This window comes from Lampetra fluviatilis, chromosome 22 (assembly GCF_964198595.1).
Source record: "Lampetra fluviatilis chromosome 22, kcLamFluv1.1, whole genome shotgun sequence".
NCBI classification, from domain to species: Eukaryota; Metazoa; Chordata; class Hyperoartia; order Petromyzontiformes; family Petromyzontidae; genus Lampetra; species Lampetra fluviatilis.
Window position 1 is genome coordinate 2,835,412 of NC_136296.1, and position 18,743 is coordinate 2,854,154.

At 49.1% G+C, this 18,743-nt stretch overlaps 1 protein-coding gene across 1 annotated transcript in view; it reads right to left on the minus strand.

The window, feature by feature from the left end:
• LOC144938454 (kinesin-like protein KIF13A) overlaps positions 1-16,509 on the minus strand; it is a 136,377-nt gene extending 119,868 nt beyond the window's left edge. The window contains exon 1 of the mRNA XM_078866272.1: positions 16,244-16,509. Coding sequence (XP_078722398.1) covers positions 16,244-16,298 — 55 coding nt within the window. The 5' untranslated portion in view covers positions 16,299-16,509. The remainder of the gene's footprint in view (positions 1-16,243) is intronic.
• Between the last annotated feature and the right edge of the window lie 2,234 nt (positions 16,510-18,743).

An 18,743-nucleotide genomic window follows, 5' to 3' on the forward strand; every position in this document is an offset into this window, starting at 1 on the left:
CATCTCCCCTCTCTCTCTCTGCCTCCCCCTTTATCAACCTGCACTGACCAGCAGAGCGAAGTATGGTCACACAAACCCCATGGCTGACTGACAGGGCATGGGGAGAGAGGTTGGATGAACAGAGATGGTGTGGAAATTACCAAATTGGCTAAAACTATGTATCAAATAAACTCTTCTTCACGACGTGTGGACGCTCGCTCGCACTGTTGCTCAGACGCGCGTAACGTAAGGCCGTTTCGCACACGAGTATATAACAAAGACAAAGATCCCCCGTATAGCCTTAACAGACTTGGGGCAAGTGCTGTTAGCGAGCACCTATGAAGGCCGGAACGGTACACGAGGGGGTGGGTGGCCAGCACCACGCCCGACCACCTTTGTCTCCCCAGTGGGGATGTTTACACACCGCACCAGGTACACATTTGAGGCTGAGTCGACCTAAGGGAGGCCCAGGACCGGTTCAGATAATCGCTATCACTGGTGTTGGCCGTGAGCGGGAATCAAACTCGTGTCACTGGGTTCGAAGCGTAGCGCGCTTACCGCTACACTACCGCTCACCCGCACACACACCCACAGACACACACTACACACACACACTACACACCTACACACACACACCACACACACACCACACACACTACGCCCCTGCACACACACACACACCACACACTACGCACACACACTACACACACACACACACCACGCACACACACTACACACACACACTACGCACCTACACACACACTACGCACCTACACGCACACTACACACACACAACGCTGCAACCAGAGACGATTGCGTAACCACCAGGGCTGCAGCAGCATCCCTTTTCACGACGCGATACCAATTTTAACGATACGACCAATTACAATCGTGATATCAATTTCCTATAATTCTATAATTGCACTTTGTATATATTGTTGATTGCACTGTTGTTGTGTCTGTGCTTCGCGGTACAGTCTGTTCTCTTTTAGCGCGGTAGTTTTTGCTTCATGGAAAAATCGCGTTCTAATAAATAATAAATACTCTCCATATATATAAGGCAAAGTTGTGAATATGCGTGTCTGTTCAAAATGTTTAGCGTACTTCCCGACATGCAACAAACTGGAAATTTGACATGTGGGTACTTTCCAGACTGTACACCATGCAAACATTATAAAAATACACTTGTGTTTTTTTTGGGAGGGGGAGGGGAGCTCATTAATGCATATTTTTTTTGCACAGCAAGTGAGCTGTGACGTCACATCTGTCACGTGACCCGCGCACGTGGCAGCGTAACGCGTTGTAGTGTAGTGGGTAGCGCTACGCTGCGCTACAAAACCCGGCAACCCGTGTTCGATTCCTGCTCACGGCCACCACCGGTGACGATTATTTGAACCGGTCCTGGACCTCCCCTAGGTCGACTCAGCCTCAAACGAGTAACTCGTGTGGTGTGTGAACATCGCCACTGGGGAGACAAAGGCGGCCGGGCGTGGTTTAATCCAAGCCCCGGGCGAAGCCGGGAAGTAAAGCTCGTGTATAATATGGGGGTACAGCACAGTCCGCGACAACAACACGGCGAGATGCGCGCGCAGGCCGAACACAGAGACACTGAGGCGCGTGGGGAACGTCTAGAAGCATCCAGCAGCATCCCCCGCCTTGGGGGGCCGTCCATAAATGGCGTCACGCGATTTTGGACGATTTTTGACCCCCTCCCCCTCTTGTCACAAAAAGTCAGACCCCCCCCCCCCCCTCAAATATGACGTCACAAAGCTCTGCCCCCCCCCCCCCAAAAAAAAAAAACATGCTTCAAATCGCTTTAAACTATTGTCATTGTAGTGCGTATTTAATGTGGCGCTGCATTCTGATGTTGTAGGAGTGTTGTTATAACAATTCTATCTTTATTTAAAGTTGCGCATTTTGATGTGACGTCACATTTCTCAAACCCCCCCCCCTCGTCACATATCGTCACAAATGTCTGACCCCCCCCCCTCCAAGGGGCGTGACGTCATTTATGGACGGCCCCTTAGATTGTGCATAAAAAAAATGCAATTTGAACTATAATCCTCCAACGCCTGACAAAAAGCCAGTCAAATCAAATTGTCACGTTGGCGAATATGCAAAATGGTTGGTTAATTTTTTTTTTACTTATGACGTTTCGCTGGAGATTGCAGCCAGCATCGTCAAGCGTGCAAGTGTTTTGCCAACGAATGAAACTTCTCAGTACAGTTTAATAACCGCTTCAGAATCAGAATCTTTAATTTGTCCGTGAGAAATGCGATGAGCTGTGAAGCTCTTTTTGCACAGACGTCCAGTAGGGGATGGTCATATATTTACCACAACAAAAACTATACACACAAAAACACAACAACATATCGAGAAAGGTTAAGCATACTGCTGGAAATAAATACACGGATTACACCAGCAGGAAAACTGACTCACAATTGAGTAGCATTCCTTATTTATTTGATTCAATCAGCAAGAAATAACGACGTGGCAGGATGCGCTGAGGTGCCTGTTAGAGACAGTGCAGTCGGCTGGCTTCTGACCTATCTGTGGACACTCTGCACGCTATGCCCCGATAAGCACCGAATGCTCACAACTAGTCAGGCTTTCTCCTGCATGTAAAAATGGCGTAATTCTTTCAAAGGATCCGTAATTAAAATGTTACTGAGACATCGTAAATCTTTCCTGCTGCCGTATAGTTTAGATTTGGGATTTGTGTCAGGCACGCAATGTCATAATCTTGCAAAAAACAGCACCGTCCTTATCCCTATTACATTATCAGGTGCTGGTGAGCTTCATGCCATGGAAGAGAACGCTTGGAATCTGCCTGAGTGGTACTAAGCATGCTAAACACAGTTCAGTTCATGTATTAGGTATAGCCCTGTGAGCCATTCGGCTCTTGACTCGGGTGCAACCGCAACAAACAAAAACGTCAACAAGAAACATCTTAAACATGACAACGCGCAAACAGAAAAATCCAGGAAAAAATAGCAAAGTCTTCCATAAAAAGCACCGTATATCAATGCTGTGTGCAAAAATCCCACTGGGATGCAAGTCAAACAATAACAACCATAAGACAATTTAGATTACAGTTATCAGTCCAACTCTGTACAACAACAAACAAATATGGCCAATCCAAGACGTTTTCGAAATCACCAAAATAAAGCTATAAAACACACGTAGCTCACTGTCTCTGCAACGCAAACTTAAACAGTAATAACGATGAAGTGCAGCCCATTGTCAATCCACTGCTGGATGAAGGTCTCCCGGTACCATATTCATCGTTGGGGTTTGACCGTACTTCTCCACACTAGTGAATGCAGATTGGTGAAGAGGAGTGCCCAAAACCAGTTCAGGATTTGGCTGCTATAAATAAATGTCCACGCGATAAGTCACTTCGTTGAGCTATCATTTGTGGCCAGGTCGCTTCTGCAAAAGAGCTGTATAGCTCAGTGGGCCTTACCTGGTAAAATAAAAACAGTTTAGATCTTACCACGAATGTTAGCCGTGACCAGGAATTTGAGTTGGCAGGTTCATAACACGAAGAACTACCCGCTACGCCCACTGGTCCCTCTGCCAAATAACACACGTGCACAAAGGTGGCTTACATGGGAGCATACCTGGGTGCATTTATTCGAGCTTTCCAGTTACCACTTTGTAGCCGGAAAAAAAAACTATGTATAATGACTGGATAAGTCTAAATGACATCACTCTTAAAATTGTGGCGTGCTGCAATAAGACATTTAATCTGACAAAACATTTCCACAAAGTCATTAAATGAAAGCAGGTGCGGGACCAACTGAGATTCCTGAAAGTATTTTGCAAAGGAAGGAAGGAACATGGCCATTACTGTATTTACCTTTCAATTCTATTTTGGGGATACATATTTTTTCTATTTCTGGATTTCCATGTGGTGTCACTTTACAGCTGATTGTGTAACTTGGTAATTCACGGTGAACTACAGCTCTACAACTTCTGGGAGGTTCTCAGCCCCTGCTTTCCTCCCTCTGCCCACTTCTATACAGCCACGCCCCACTGAACCACTAGCGCCACCCACACAGCGAGTGGCTTCTTGCCATTGGCACAGCCTCGATCACGAATTGGCCGTAAGACCAGGGTATTTGTAACCGGGCCAAAATCTCATCGAAATGATTTGGCGTGGCACTAGGACAGCCTTCCCTGAAACCTGGACTTTCCTTAGCCAAGTTGGGAAGTATGGTTTCCCTATGCCAGGGCTCAGCAACCTGCGGTTCTCCTAGGCCAGGGGTCAGCCACCTCCGGTTCCGGAGGCTCACGCGGCTCTTTGAGGACCGCTGCTTCACGACGTTATTTATTAAGGACCACCGTCTCGTATTCACATGCGCTGCAGCTCTTAAAATATTCAGTTTCTTTTTACCGAATTCAAAAAAGGAATTACCCGAGATTCACCCTTCCAGGAATGCATTGGAGACGGAAGTTCTCGTTCTTGCAAGGTGATTTAAATTGCCACACGGTGAATTAACAATGGAGCATCACACCAACAATACAACTACAACCGCCATTCACCACTGAGTGGCGATGACATCACCACGGCGCTTGTGCCAGGCTATGTGCACTTTAAGGCCACGTGATGTGTCGAACGCCTGCTGGCAGGAGATCACGGGATAGACCCAGGTGCCAATAGTGGAATGACTGAGATGGCAGATGCACCACCGGTGCCCCCCACTGTGCCAACTTGCTGTGTTTAAGCTGCCTGGCATTCTGATCGTTGTCATTAAACACACAAATAATATTTACACATTTCCGCCCTTGACCTTGCAAAACAGGCTTGATTGTTTTGATCGAGAAGAGACCTGATGGCTCGTTGGGACATTCGGTCTACAGGAAAGCCACCCACATGGATGCCTATCTAAAGCCTGACTCCCACCACCATCCAGCCCATAAGAATTCCCTCATCAAAACACTACACCATAGGGCTCATTTAATCGCCGACCAGCACCACCTCGTCAGTGAATTGGAGCACATACACCAAGCCCTCAGGATGAACGGACACTCGGACCGTACAATCCGCAAAGCTGTCTCCCCAGCCATGCGGAGACAACCTTCTGAGGATCCAACCAAAACCATCACTTTACCGTACATAGCAGGGGTTACCAAAATGATTTCCAAAATTTTAAACAAGCACAAGATCCAGGTTCGTTTCAACACAGTACACAAAATCCGTGATTTAATCCCATCTGTAAAGGATGTGATTTCTGACATGCAATACCCTGGTGTCTACAAACTGAGTTGTGGTTGCGGCAGCAGTTACATTGGGGAAACGAAACGGCATGTCTCAGACCGCGTTCGTGAACACAAGGCGGATCTGAAACATGGTAGGACCAATACCTCTGCCATTGCCAATCATTGTTTTAACGCTGTGGGCTCACATGAAATAGATTTTTCCAAGACGGAGGTACTCTGCAAACCTTCCAGCTACCTTCAGAGATTCGTTCATGAAGCCATCCAGATATATAAATACGGACACAACTTCAACCGAGAGGATGGGTACAAACTGAGCAATCATTGGAAGGACGTTATTAGCCAGGTAAAGTCTTAACTGACTGTGATGTTTCCATCCTACCTGCCTATGTCAGCTGTTATTTCCGATTCTCTGTCTCTCTCTCAGATCTCTCATGCTCACATGTCCTTTGCATTGCACTCTCATGCCTTTGGATTGCACTCTCATGCTCACATGTCCTTTGGATTGCACCCGTTGGGTTGCACTCATGCCTTTAGATTGCACCACTCTTCGATTTTACATTAGCATGCTAATCTCTCAGATTAACATAGCCACTTCCGTGCCCTCGTCAAGGAGACTGCTCTCCTATCTTACAGTTACATGCTAATTTCTCATATTAACATCACTAGCCCCGGCCACTTCTTTATGACCCTTGGCTACACCCATTTCAAACCTTATAAAACAGTCTGCCTCAGCAGCAGACCATGCTTTCACACCTGATGACAGACGCTTGTGTTGCGCCCGAAACGTCGTGATTTATTTTATTTTATACCTACGTGACTTTACCAAAAGAACCAAAGAGTATGGATTCCTGCAGTCACGAACGATTCAAATCAAGATTTAGGCTTGATTAAGTTCAATCATTAAATTACATCACGGGTTATTGGTGTCCAGGCTGAGAACCCATCAACTCCCTTCGAAGTTGAAGAGTTTGCCGGCTGGATAGGCGCCTCGATTTCGTCTCGCCACATCTACCAAGATCCGAATTTACGAGACTCACGTCAAACCAGTCCCGCTGTATTGCGCTGAGACGCAAAACAATCCTGCGGTCTCAAAACAGGCGACATTGGCCTTCCACACGTGCTGTCAGTGGACAGCCTCTTGGCCCCAGACGGTTCGACTTTGCTCGCGACACCGTAGGTCTCGTCGAGGACCGGCCTCCTGTTCCGACGACAACATCGTCCGCTCAAGGTGTGCCCATCATCTGCCTGGCCATGCTGCAAGAAGGGAGGACACCTCCCACCACACACTGTGCACTACGTTTGTCCACCACACACCGTGCACTACGTTTGTCCACCCCAGACGAAGACGGGATCTCGACCGTCGCCATCGTGGCACCGTCTCGTCGGCCGTCCGAGGCTCCGCCGTGACCCCAGGCCTAGCCTTGCAGGAGGAATTCTACACCGCAGTAGAACGCGCACACACTCTCTCTCTGGTTTGTGCAACAAGGCCTTCGTCAACTCCGTGCTCCTCTACATGAATGCATGTGTGTTTAACTTCTTTCGCACTGTACGTAGCCAGCCATGATAAACGTAGGTGTGGGGTAATGACAAGAAAACTAAACACAAAAAGAAGTTCTAAAGAAACAAGTTTTCAAGCTAGACTCAAAAGTGCATCAGCTTCAGTGGCTTCCTAATGATGTTGACTGGATTTATCAAAGGCAACTGCTGCATTTTAAGCCAATTCAAACAAATCCTGCAAATGAGTGTTAGAATTGGTTTGCGGTCACCATTATGCAGTGCCACACTTCCCCGTGCAACGTGGAGCGTAACTTACAGGACTAACCAACAGAGGTGTCGAGAGAAAACATTTTTGACACTCCTGCGCTGAATCTTTAATAACGTCGTAAAGTGGCACGCAACCAGGATAATAATACTGTCACCTGTGCCTGTAACTTCCCTAGTGCCGTTCAGTCTAGATGTCAGAGAAGCTGGTGTTGCCCCAGGCGCTGGCTGAGCGGCAATACCTGTTTGTGAAAGGTTTGGCACTGGGAGTTGCAACACGACAGCAGCGCACAGAACAAACACTGCAGGGGAGACTAAACACAGCTCCAGCTGCGCACACGCGTTCACTGATTCACACACGTGGGGCGCCATGGTGGCTGGGAAATGTTAACTACCTCGCCTGGTATACAGGAGGTCGCGGGTTCGATCCTGACCCTGACGCTTCTAGATTTGGAATTTGCATGTTCTTTCCGTGATCGCGTAGATTTTTCTCCAGGTCCTCCGGTTTTTTCCCTCCACATTTAGAAACATGCGTTTAGATTTATTTGTTTGCAATACATTCCCACATGGTAAGCCACTTCGTTGCGTTATCATTTGTGGTCAGGTCGCTTCTGAAAAAAAGAGCTGTACAGCTCAGTGGCCCTTACCTGCTAAAATAAAAAGGTTAGTTTTTAGCTTACATGTCAGGATCATGCCATTCGCAGACAACAACAGCCGCCATTTGCCATGAAGTGGCAGTTACATCACCGTAGTGCTTGTGCCATACTAGGTGCACTTTGAGGCCATGTGAAGTGTCGAAGGCTTTCTGGCCGGAGGTCACAGGACAGACCCAGATGCCATAGGTTGACCGAGGTAACTAGTAAATGCTCCACCTGTGCTCCGCACTGTGCCAACTTGCTCAATTTTTGCAGTCCGGCAATCCGCTCGTTGTTATGAGCGTCACTCATCTGCCCTCCGCTGTTGTTGGAGGGTGACTTCTTCAAACTATCCAGTATCGTCCTTCACGAGCCTCTTCCATAGTGGCCTATCTTGACACCACTGGTACCAGTCTTCGGTAAATCCACTCAACTCCATATCCTCCTGTACTGCATCAACCCATCTCTTCTCTAGCCAGTGCAGCACCCGTTTAGCCCCCGATATCCGACCAAACAGAAGCTGCTTGGGCATGCGGTGGCTGGGCATGTAGGCTACATGACCCAGCCATCGCAGTCTCGATTGCCGGAGGAGCTAACCGATGGGACTATTGTCAGATCTCTCAAGGATCTGTGAGCTTCTCACACAATCCAGCATGCACATGTGCACACACACACTGACACTGCACGACCAATGCCGGACAAACACAAAAGCGTGGATACAAACACATTGATACATGTACAGACCTTCTGTCGGTCCACTGCTGGATGAGGGCCACCTCATTCCGTGCGGACCATGCGTTGTGTCATAGAAGTACAGTAAAACAATGGGGTTTTTTCGCACTGCCCCCTGCTCCGTAAAAAGGTAGCACAGCCTCGCAGCCACTTAAGACAACCCGGAATGCATGGCGGTCACCCATCCAAGTGCTGTCCAAGATCAAATCTGCTCAGTTTCCAAGATCGGATGAGATTGGGTGCATCCTGGGCGATTTCGTGAGAGCCAAACACGTGCCCCTATGGAGCGTGAGCTGCGGTGCGCATTTGGCTCTGACACACAAAAAAGGAGTAAAGGCAGTCACCTGACAAGGCAGGCACGCTGCCAGTTGTGTTACGTCAGCAAGATGCATCATGCTAAAGAGATAAAGCAGAGCGCCTAGCAGGGGTGGAAAAACATCTCCTTCCTGAGGGCTGGAAAGGATGTTCTCATATCTTTGGGGCATCGCGCATTAACACGCTCCTTGATAATTAAGTCCTAATCACGAGTAAAATAACGTGCATGTGGACCGAGTAAAGAATCCTTTGCAGTGGTGGAAGTGACCAGTGCGCTATAATTAGAAACACACTGTTGCCAGGTCCAAAATATCCTCCTCCAGTACCCGGTGAGTGTGGTTGAGATGCAGTGACAACTCTCGTTTGTGGGCAGTTTCAAAGTGGTCGGCTCCATGTCGCCACGGGTCGTGTGACCCACCACCAATGACCCACCACACAGCACAGACCCACCACCAATGACCCACCACACAGCACAGACCCACCACCAATGACCCACCACACAACACAGACCCACCACCAATTACCCACCACACAGCACAGACCCACCACCAATGACCCATCACACAGCACAGACCCACCACCAATGACCCACCACACAGCACAGACCCACCACCAATGACCCACCACACAACACAGACCCACCACCAATGACCCACCACACTGCACAGACCCACCACCAATGACCCACCACACAACACAGACCCACCACCAATGACCCACCACACAACACAGACCCACCACCAATGACCCACCACACAACACAGACCCACCACCAATGACCCACCACACTGCACAGACCCACCACCAATGACCCATCACACAACACAGACCCACCACCAATGACCCACCACACAACACAGACCCACCACCAATGACCCACCACACAACACAGACCCACCACCAATGACCCACCACACAACACAGACCCACCACCAATGACCCACCACACTGCACAGACCCACCACCAATGACCCATGACACAGCACAGACCCACCACCAATCTAACCACCCATATCAATCTCAAGTCAACCATCCAGCATCAACCGTCTCTCGGCAAGCGACGCAAAACGCTGAATGATCAGCAGCTAGCCGCCTCCCAAAACCGGGTAACCCAAAATGAGTCCAGTCAGGATCCAGCAGAGCCCAACCGGTACCCAGAGCCCATCAGCAACCACCAGCACCTGCAGAGCAACCTCGCACAATCTTCCACGCAGCACCTACGCAGGATCTCTGGGCGCCGACTAACACCCAGTGATCCACCTGCCAGCCAGCACGGCAGATGCGGCGACATCCTTCCGCACCAATGAACGATGAGGAGCATCCCAGAGTGCGGCTGCGGTCACGAATCTCAAAGCGTGGAGCACGCGATAACACGACTGGTCCACTTCCATCACGCGGTCAGCAGGCGACTGGTGAAGCCGTCCACTGGCTCACTCATTAACCTCCACGTGAACATGTGAATGCTGAAAATCCACTGCCACTCACAACAACACACACATCACTCACACACACATCACTCACACACACACACATCACTCACAACACACACACCACACACACACACATCACTCACACACACACATCACTCACACACACACACATTACTCACAACACACACATCACTCACAAAACACACACCACACACACACACACATCACTCACACACACACATCACTCACACACACACACATCACTCACACACACACACATCACTCACACACACACATATCACTCACAACACACACATCACTCACAACACACACACCACTCACAACACTCACACACCACTCACAACACACACACACCACTCACAACACACACACACCACTCACAACACACACACACCACTCACAACACATACACACCACTCACAACACATACACACCACTCACAACACACACACACATTACTCACAACACACACATCACTCACACACACACACACCACTCACAACACACACACCACTCACAACACACACACACACACCACTCACAACACACACACACACATCACTCACACACACACATCAGTCACACAAACACATCACTCACAACACACACACACATCACTCACACACACACACATCACTCACACACACACATCACTCACACACACACACATCACTCACACACACACATCACTCACACACACACATCACTCACAACACACACATCACTCACAACACACACATCACTCACACACTCACACACCACTCACAACACACACACACCACTCACAACACACACACACCACTCACAACACACACACACCACTCACAACACATACACACCACTCACAACACATACACACCACTCACAACACACACACACATTACTCACAACACACACATCACTCACACACACACACACCACTCACAACACACACACCACTCACAACACACACACACACACCACTCACAACACACACACACACATCACTCACACACACACATCAGTCACACAAACACATCACTCACAACACACACACACATCACTCACACACACACACATCACTCACACACACACATCACTCACACACACACACATCACTCACACACACACATCACTCACACACACACATCACTCACAACACACACATCACTCACAACACACACATCACTCACACACACACACACCACTCACAACACACAGACACCACTCACAACACACACACCACTCACAACACACACACACCACTCACAACACACACACACACCACTCACAACACACACATCACTCACACATACACATCAATCATAACACTCACAACACACACACACACACCACTCACAACACACACACACACCACTCACAACACACACACACACCACTCGCACACACACACACATCACTCACAACACACACATCACTCACAACAAACACACACATCACTCACACACACACATAACTCACATCACACACACATCACTCACAACACACACACACCACTCACAACGCACACACACCACTCACAACACACACACACCACTCACAACACACACACATCACACACACAAACATCACTCACAACACACACAAACCACTCATAACACACACACACCACTCACAACAACACACACACCACTCACAACACACACACCACTCACAACACACACACATCACTCACAACACACACACACCACTCACAACACACACACACACACCACTCACAACACACACACACCACTCACAACACACACACACCACTCACAACACACACACACCACTCACAACACACAAACACCACTCACAACACACACACCCCACTCACAACACACACACACCACACACACACCACTCACAACACACACACACACCACTCGCACACACACACATCACTCACAACACACACATCACTCACAACAAACACACACATCACTCACACACACACATCACTCACATCACACACACATCACTCACAACACACACACACACACCACTCACAACACACACACATCACTCACAACACACACACATCACACACACAAACATCACTCACAACACACACACACCACTCACAACACACACACACCACTCACAACACATACACACCACTCACAACACATACACACCACTCACAACACACACACACATTACTCACAACACACACATCACTCACACACACACACACCACTCACAACACACACACCACTCACAACACACACACACACACCACTCACAACACACACACACACATCACTCACACACACACATCAGTCACACAAACACATCACTCACAACACACACACACATCACTCACACACACACACATCACTCACACACACACATCACTCACACACACACACACATCACTCACACACACACATCACTCACACACACACACATCACTCACACACACACATCACTCACACACACACATCACTCACAACACACACATCACTCACAACACACACATCACTCACACACTCACACACCACTCACAACACACACACACCACTCACAACACACACACACCACTCACAACACACACACACCACTCACAACACATACACACCACTCACAACACATACACACCACTCACAACACACACACACATTACTCACAACACACACATCACTCACACACACACACACCACTCACAACACACACACCACTCACAACACACACACACACACCACTCACAACACACACACACACATCACTCACACACACACATCAGTCACACAAACACATCACTCACAACACACACACACATCACTCACACACACACACATCACTCACACACACACATCACTCACACACACACACATCACTCACACACACACATCACTCACACACACACATCACTCACAACACACACATCACTCACAACACACACATCACTCACACACACACACACCACTCACAACACACAGACACCACTCACAACACACACACCACTCACAACACACACACACCACTCACAACACACACACACACCACTCACAACACACACATCACTCACACATACACATCAATCATAACACTCACAACACACACACACACACCACTCACAACACACACACACACCACTCACAACACACACACACACCACTCGCACACACACACACATCACTCACAACACACACATCACTCACAACAAACACACACATCACTCACACACACACATAACTCACATCACACACACATCACTCACAACACACACACACCACTCACAACGCACACACACCACTCACAACACACACACACCACTCACAACACACACACATCACACACACAAACATCACTCACAACACACACAAACCACTCATAACACACACACACCACTCACAACAACACACACACCACTCACAACACACACACCACTCACAACACACACACATCACTCACAACACACACACACCACTCACAACACACACACACACACCACTCACAACACACACACACCACTCACAACACACACACACCACTCACAACACACACACACCACTCACAACACACAAACACCACTCACAACACACACACCCCACTCACAACACACACACACCACACACACACCACTCACAACACACACACACACCACTCGCACACACACACATCACTCACAACACACACATCACTCACAACAAACACACACATCACTCACACACACACATCACTCACATCACACACACATCACTCACAACACACACACACACACCACTCACAACACACACACATCACTCACAACACACACACATCACACACACAAACATCACTCACAACACACACACACCACTCACAACACACACACACCACTCACAACACATACACACCACTCACAACACATACACACCACTCACAACACACACACACATTACTCACAACACACACATCACTCACACACACACACACCACTCACAACACACACACCACTCACAACACACACACACACACCACTCACAACACACACACACACATCACTCACACACACACATCAGTCACACAAACACATCACTCACAACACACACACACATCACTCACACACACACACATCACTCACACACACACATCACTCACACACACACACACATCACTCACACACACACATCACTCACAACACACACATCACTCACAACACACACATCACTCACACACACACACACCACTCACAACACACAGACACCACTCACAACACACACACCACTCACAACACACACACACCACTCACAACACACACACACACCACTCACAACACACACATCACTCACACATACACATCAATCATAACACTCACAACACACACACACACACCACTCACAACACACACACACACCACTCACAACACACACACACACCACTCGCACACACACACACATCACTCACAACACACACATCACTCACAACAAACACACACATCACTCACACACACACATAACTCACATCACACACACATCACTCACAACACACACACACCACTCACAACGCACACACACCACTCACAACACACACACACCACTCACAACACACACACATCACACACACAAACATCACTCACAACACACACAAACCACTCATAACACACACACACCACTCACAACAACACACACACCACTCACAACACACACACCACTCACAACACACACACATCACTCACAACACACACACACCACTCACAACACACACACACACACCACTCACAACACACACACACCACTCACAACACACACACACCACTCACAACACACACACACCACTCACAACACACAAACACCACTCACAACACACACACCCCACTCACAACACACACACACCACACACACACCACTCACAACACACACACACACCACTCGCACACACACACATCACTCACAACACACACATCACTCACAACAAACACACACATCACTCACACACACACATCACTCACATCACACACAACACACACACACACCACTCACAACACACACACATCACTCACAACACACACACATCACACACACAAACATCACTCACAACACACACAAACCACTCACAACACACACACACCACTCACAACAACACACACACCACTCACAACACACACACCACTCACAACACACACACCACTCACAACACACACACCACTCACAACACACACACATCACTCACAACACACACCCACCACTCACAACACACATACACACCACTCACAACACACACACACACACCACTCACAACACACACACCCCACTCACAACACACACACCCCACTCACAACACACACACCACTCACAACACACACACCACTCACAACACACACACACCACTCACAACACACACACCCCACTCACAACACACACCCCCCACTCACAACACACACACATCACTCACAACAACACACACCACTCACAACACACACACACCACTCACAACACACACAACCCACTCACAACACACACACATCACTCACAACACACACATATCACTCACAACACACACACACCACTCACAACACACACACCCCACTCACATCACACACACATCACTCACAACACACACACACCACTCATAACACACACACACCACTCACAACACACACACATCACTCACAACACACACACACATCACTCACAACACACACACCCCACTCACAACACACACACACCACTCACAACACACGCACACCACTCACACACACACATCACTCACAACACACACACACACCACTCACAACACACACACACACCACTCACAACACACACACCACTCACAACACACACACACCACTCACAACACACACACACCACTCACAACACACGCACACCACTCACAACACACACACCACTCACAACACACACACCACTCACACACACACACACACCACTCACAACACACACACCACTCACAACACACACACACACCACTCACAACACACACACACCACTCACAACACACACACCACTCACAACACACACCACTCACAACACACACACCACTCACAACACACACACACCACTCACAACACACAGACACCACTCACACACACACCACTCACTCACAACACACAACACTCACAACACACAGACACCACTCAGACACACCACTCGCAACACACACACACCACACACATCTCGCAGCTCAACGCTCCCTCCTATCGCGTGCCGCGGGCCTCACCTCTCTTGTTGAGAGGCCGCACCCGCACCGCCACCTTCACCTTGGAGTCCGACATGGCCGGGATCGCCTCCTCCTCCTCGCCGCCGTCTCTGCAGAGCCGCGCAGCCCGCCTCTACCTACGGCGGCGCATGGAGACGCGGCGGCCCCCACCCCTCTTCTCTCTCTCCACGCGCTCGCTACTCACAGCCCCCCACCCCCCCTAACACAATCCGCGCTCAACACCTGCAGACTCAGACTCACACCTGTGGAGCGCTCACGTCTCACCGGCTCGCGACAACCCCCACCCCCTCCTAAACCACGCCCCTCTTACTACCACGCCCCCTTTCCCTCAGGCCCCGCCCCCTCCACTTGTCTCGCCCCGCCTCGTCACGCGCCTGCCGAAAATGTCCCGCGCGAGCGCCCGCGAGGGCGGGGGGTTGGTGGGGGGGGCGAGTAAGCCCCGCCTCTACCCCCTCCCCCCCGCCCCCTTTTCACCCCCTCTCTTCGCCCTCCCCTCCGAGCCACCCCGGGAAGCCCATTGGCTGGGAGCGCGCGCCACCACGTGGCCGTCTTTTACCGCACCCAGTCGGCTCGCCACTCACTCCGTTGGTGGTGGTGACGGTAGTTGGTGGCTGTGATTCTGAACCGAGGTCCACATCGTCATCACCATCGTCATCCATCCCTGCTGTTGACGTCTCCTTGCCCGGGCACGCCGACGAGAGGTGTGCCGAGCCCCAATGTGGGTTTACGGAAACGGATCGGTCATGCGCACACGCAAGATTCTCCGTCCGTCTGCTAACACGGCAGAGGTGTAGAAAGACTATCAACTGAACCCTCCATCTCTTGCTTTACCGACTTGGCTAAGAAGGCCTGTGGTACCGTCAGTCGGCAAGGGCTCAAGGTTGTTGTTATTCGTGCTTTCTGGGTCCCTGACCTTCTGCTCACAATCATTGAGGACTTTCATAAGGGTCCATCCATAAATGACGTCACGCAATTTTGGACGATTTTTGACCCCCCCATCGTCACACGGCGTCACAAAAAGTCAGACCCCCCCCCTCAAATATGACGTCACAAAGCTCTGCCCCCCAAAAATAAAACATGCTTCAAATCGCTTTAAACTATTATCATTGTAGTGCGTATTTAATGTGGCGCTGCACTCTGATGTTTTAGGAGAAAACATTAAAAAGTATATTTAATTAAATAGAACGTGTTGCCTATATTTATTTAAAGTTGCGCATTTTGATGTGACGTCACATTTCTCCCCCCCCCCCGCCGTCACACATTGTCACAAATGTCTGACCCCCCCCTAGGTGCGTGACGTCATTTATGGACGACCCCTAATGTGCGCGGCAACCGGGTTTAGCTTCGTGGCAGGGAGTCTGTTCACCTCGGCACTGCGACAGGGATGCTCTCCGACTCTATCATTGGCACCTGGTTATGTCCCATGATCTGCCGGCGAGCCTTCGATAACTTTACATGGCCTCAATGTGCACCTAGCCTGGCACAAGCGTCGTGGTGACGTCAATTAGTGTCAAACACAAGTTGCTGTGTCACTGCATCCCTGAGCGTCCCTGTACCTCCATCTCTGTCGCTCATGGCAGGGCTTAGAAACTCACCTCCGATTTGCACGGTTGGCTAAGTGCGGTGTGAAAGAAGTTCAACAAACATACAACAGCCGCGTGTGTCTCGAGCAGCAAGGGGCTCTCCCCTCGTGGACAAACGTGTTGGACCTGCGAGGAGAGAAACCGGTCTACAGTTTGTGTCTTGTTTCACTGCTGCCCGTTGGCGTGGCCAAACTTCCTGAACGTTATTCTTGAACCTGCGGTCTGGATACGGCTGGAAGCGTTTGCGTCTGTGCATTGCAGTGCACACCGTTGTGCGTTGTTAAATGTAATACATTTCCACATTTTAGGAAGTTTGTTTGATTAAGTGTGTGTTTCTCTCTATGTGTGTGTGTCCTCGTGTTGTTGCTGTTATTTCCTGCAGTCGCGAAAGCTCCAAATCTCTAACTGACATGCTAATTTCTCTACCCCCGCCCTTCTCTCTCTGCCCCCCTCTCTCTCTATTTATGGCCTCGACACAGAGGCGGTGTTTCTCTGTGTGCCAATGTGTGTCTTTCTCTGTGTCTCTGTTATCTCGCTCTGTTCTTTGTCGTTTATTGTGAAATTTCGGTCAGTTCCTATGATCACCGTTACATTGCTTTTATGGCTTTATTTTGATTTCGAAAAGTTTTTTGATTTAGCCATGTTTGTTCGTTGTAGTACGGAGTTAGACTGATGGCTTTAATCTAAGTTGTCTTGTGGTTGTTGTTTGACTTGCATCCCACTGGGATTTTTGCACACAGCGTTGGTGTACGGTGCTTTTTCTGGAAGATTTTACTGTTTTTTCCTGGATTTTTCTGTTTGCGCATAGTCACTTTAAGATGTTTTCTTGTTCATGTTTAGTTTTTTTTGTTTGTTGCGGTTACACCCGATTCAAGAGCCGAATGGCTCACAAGGCTATACCAAATAATTGAAACTGA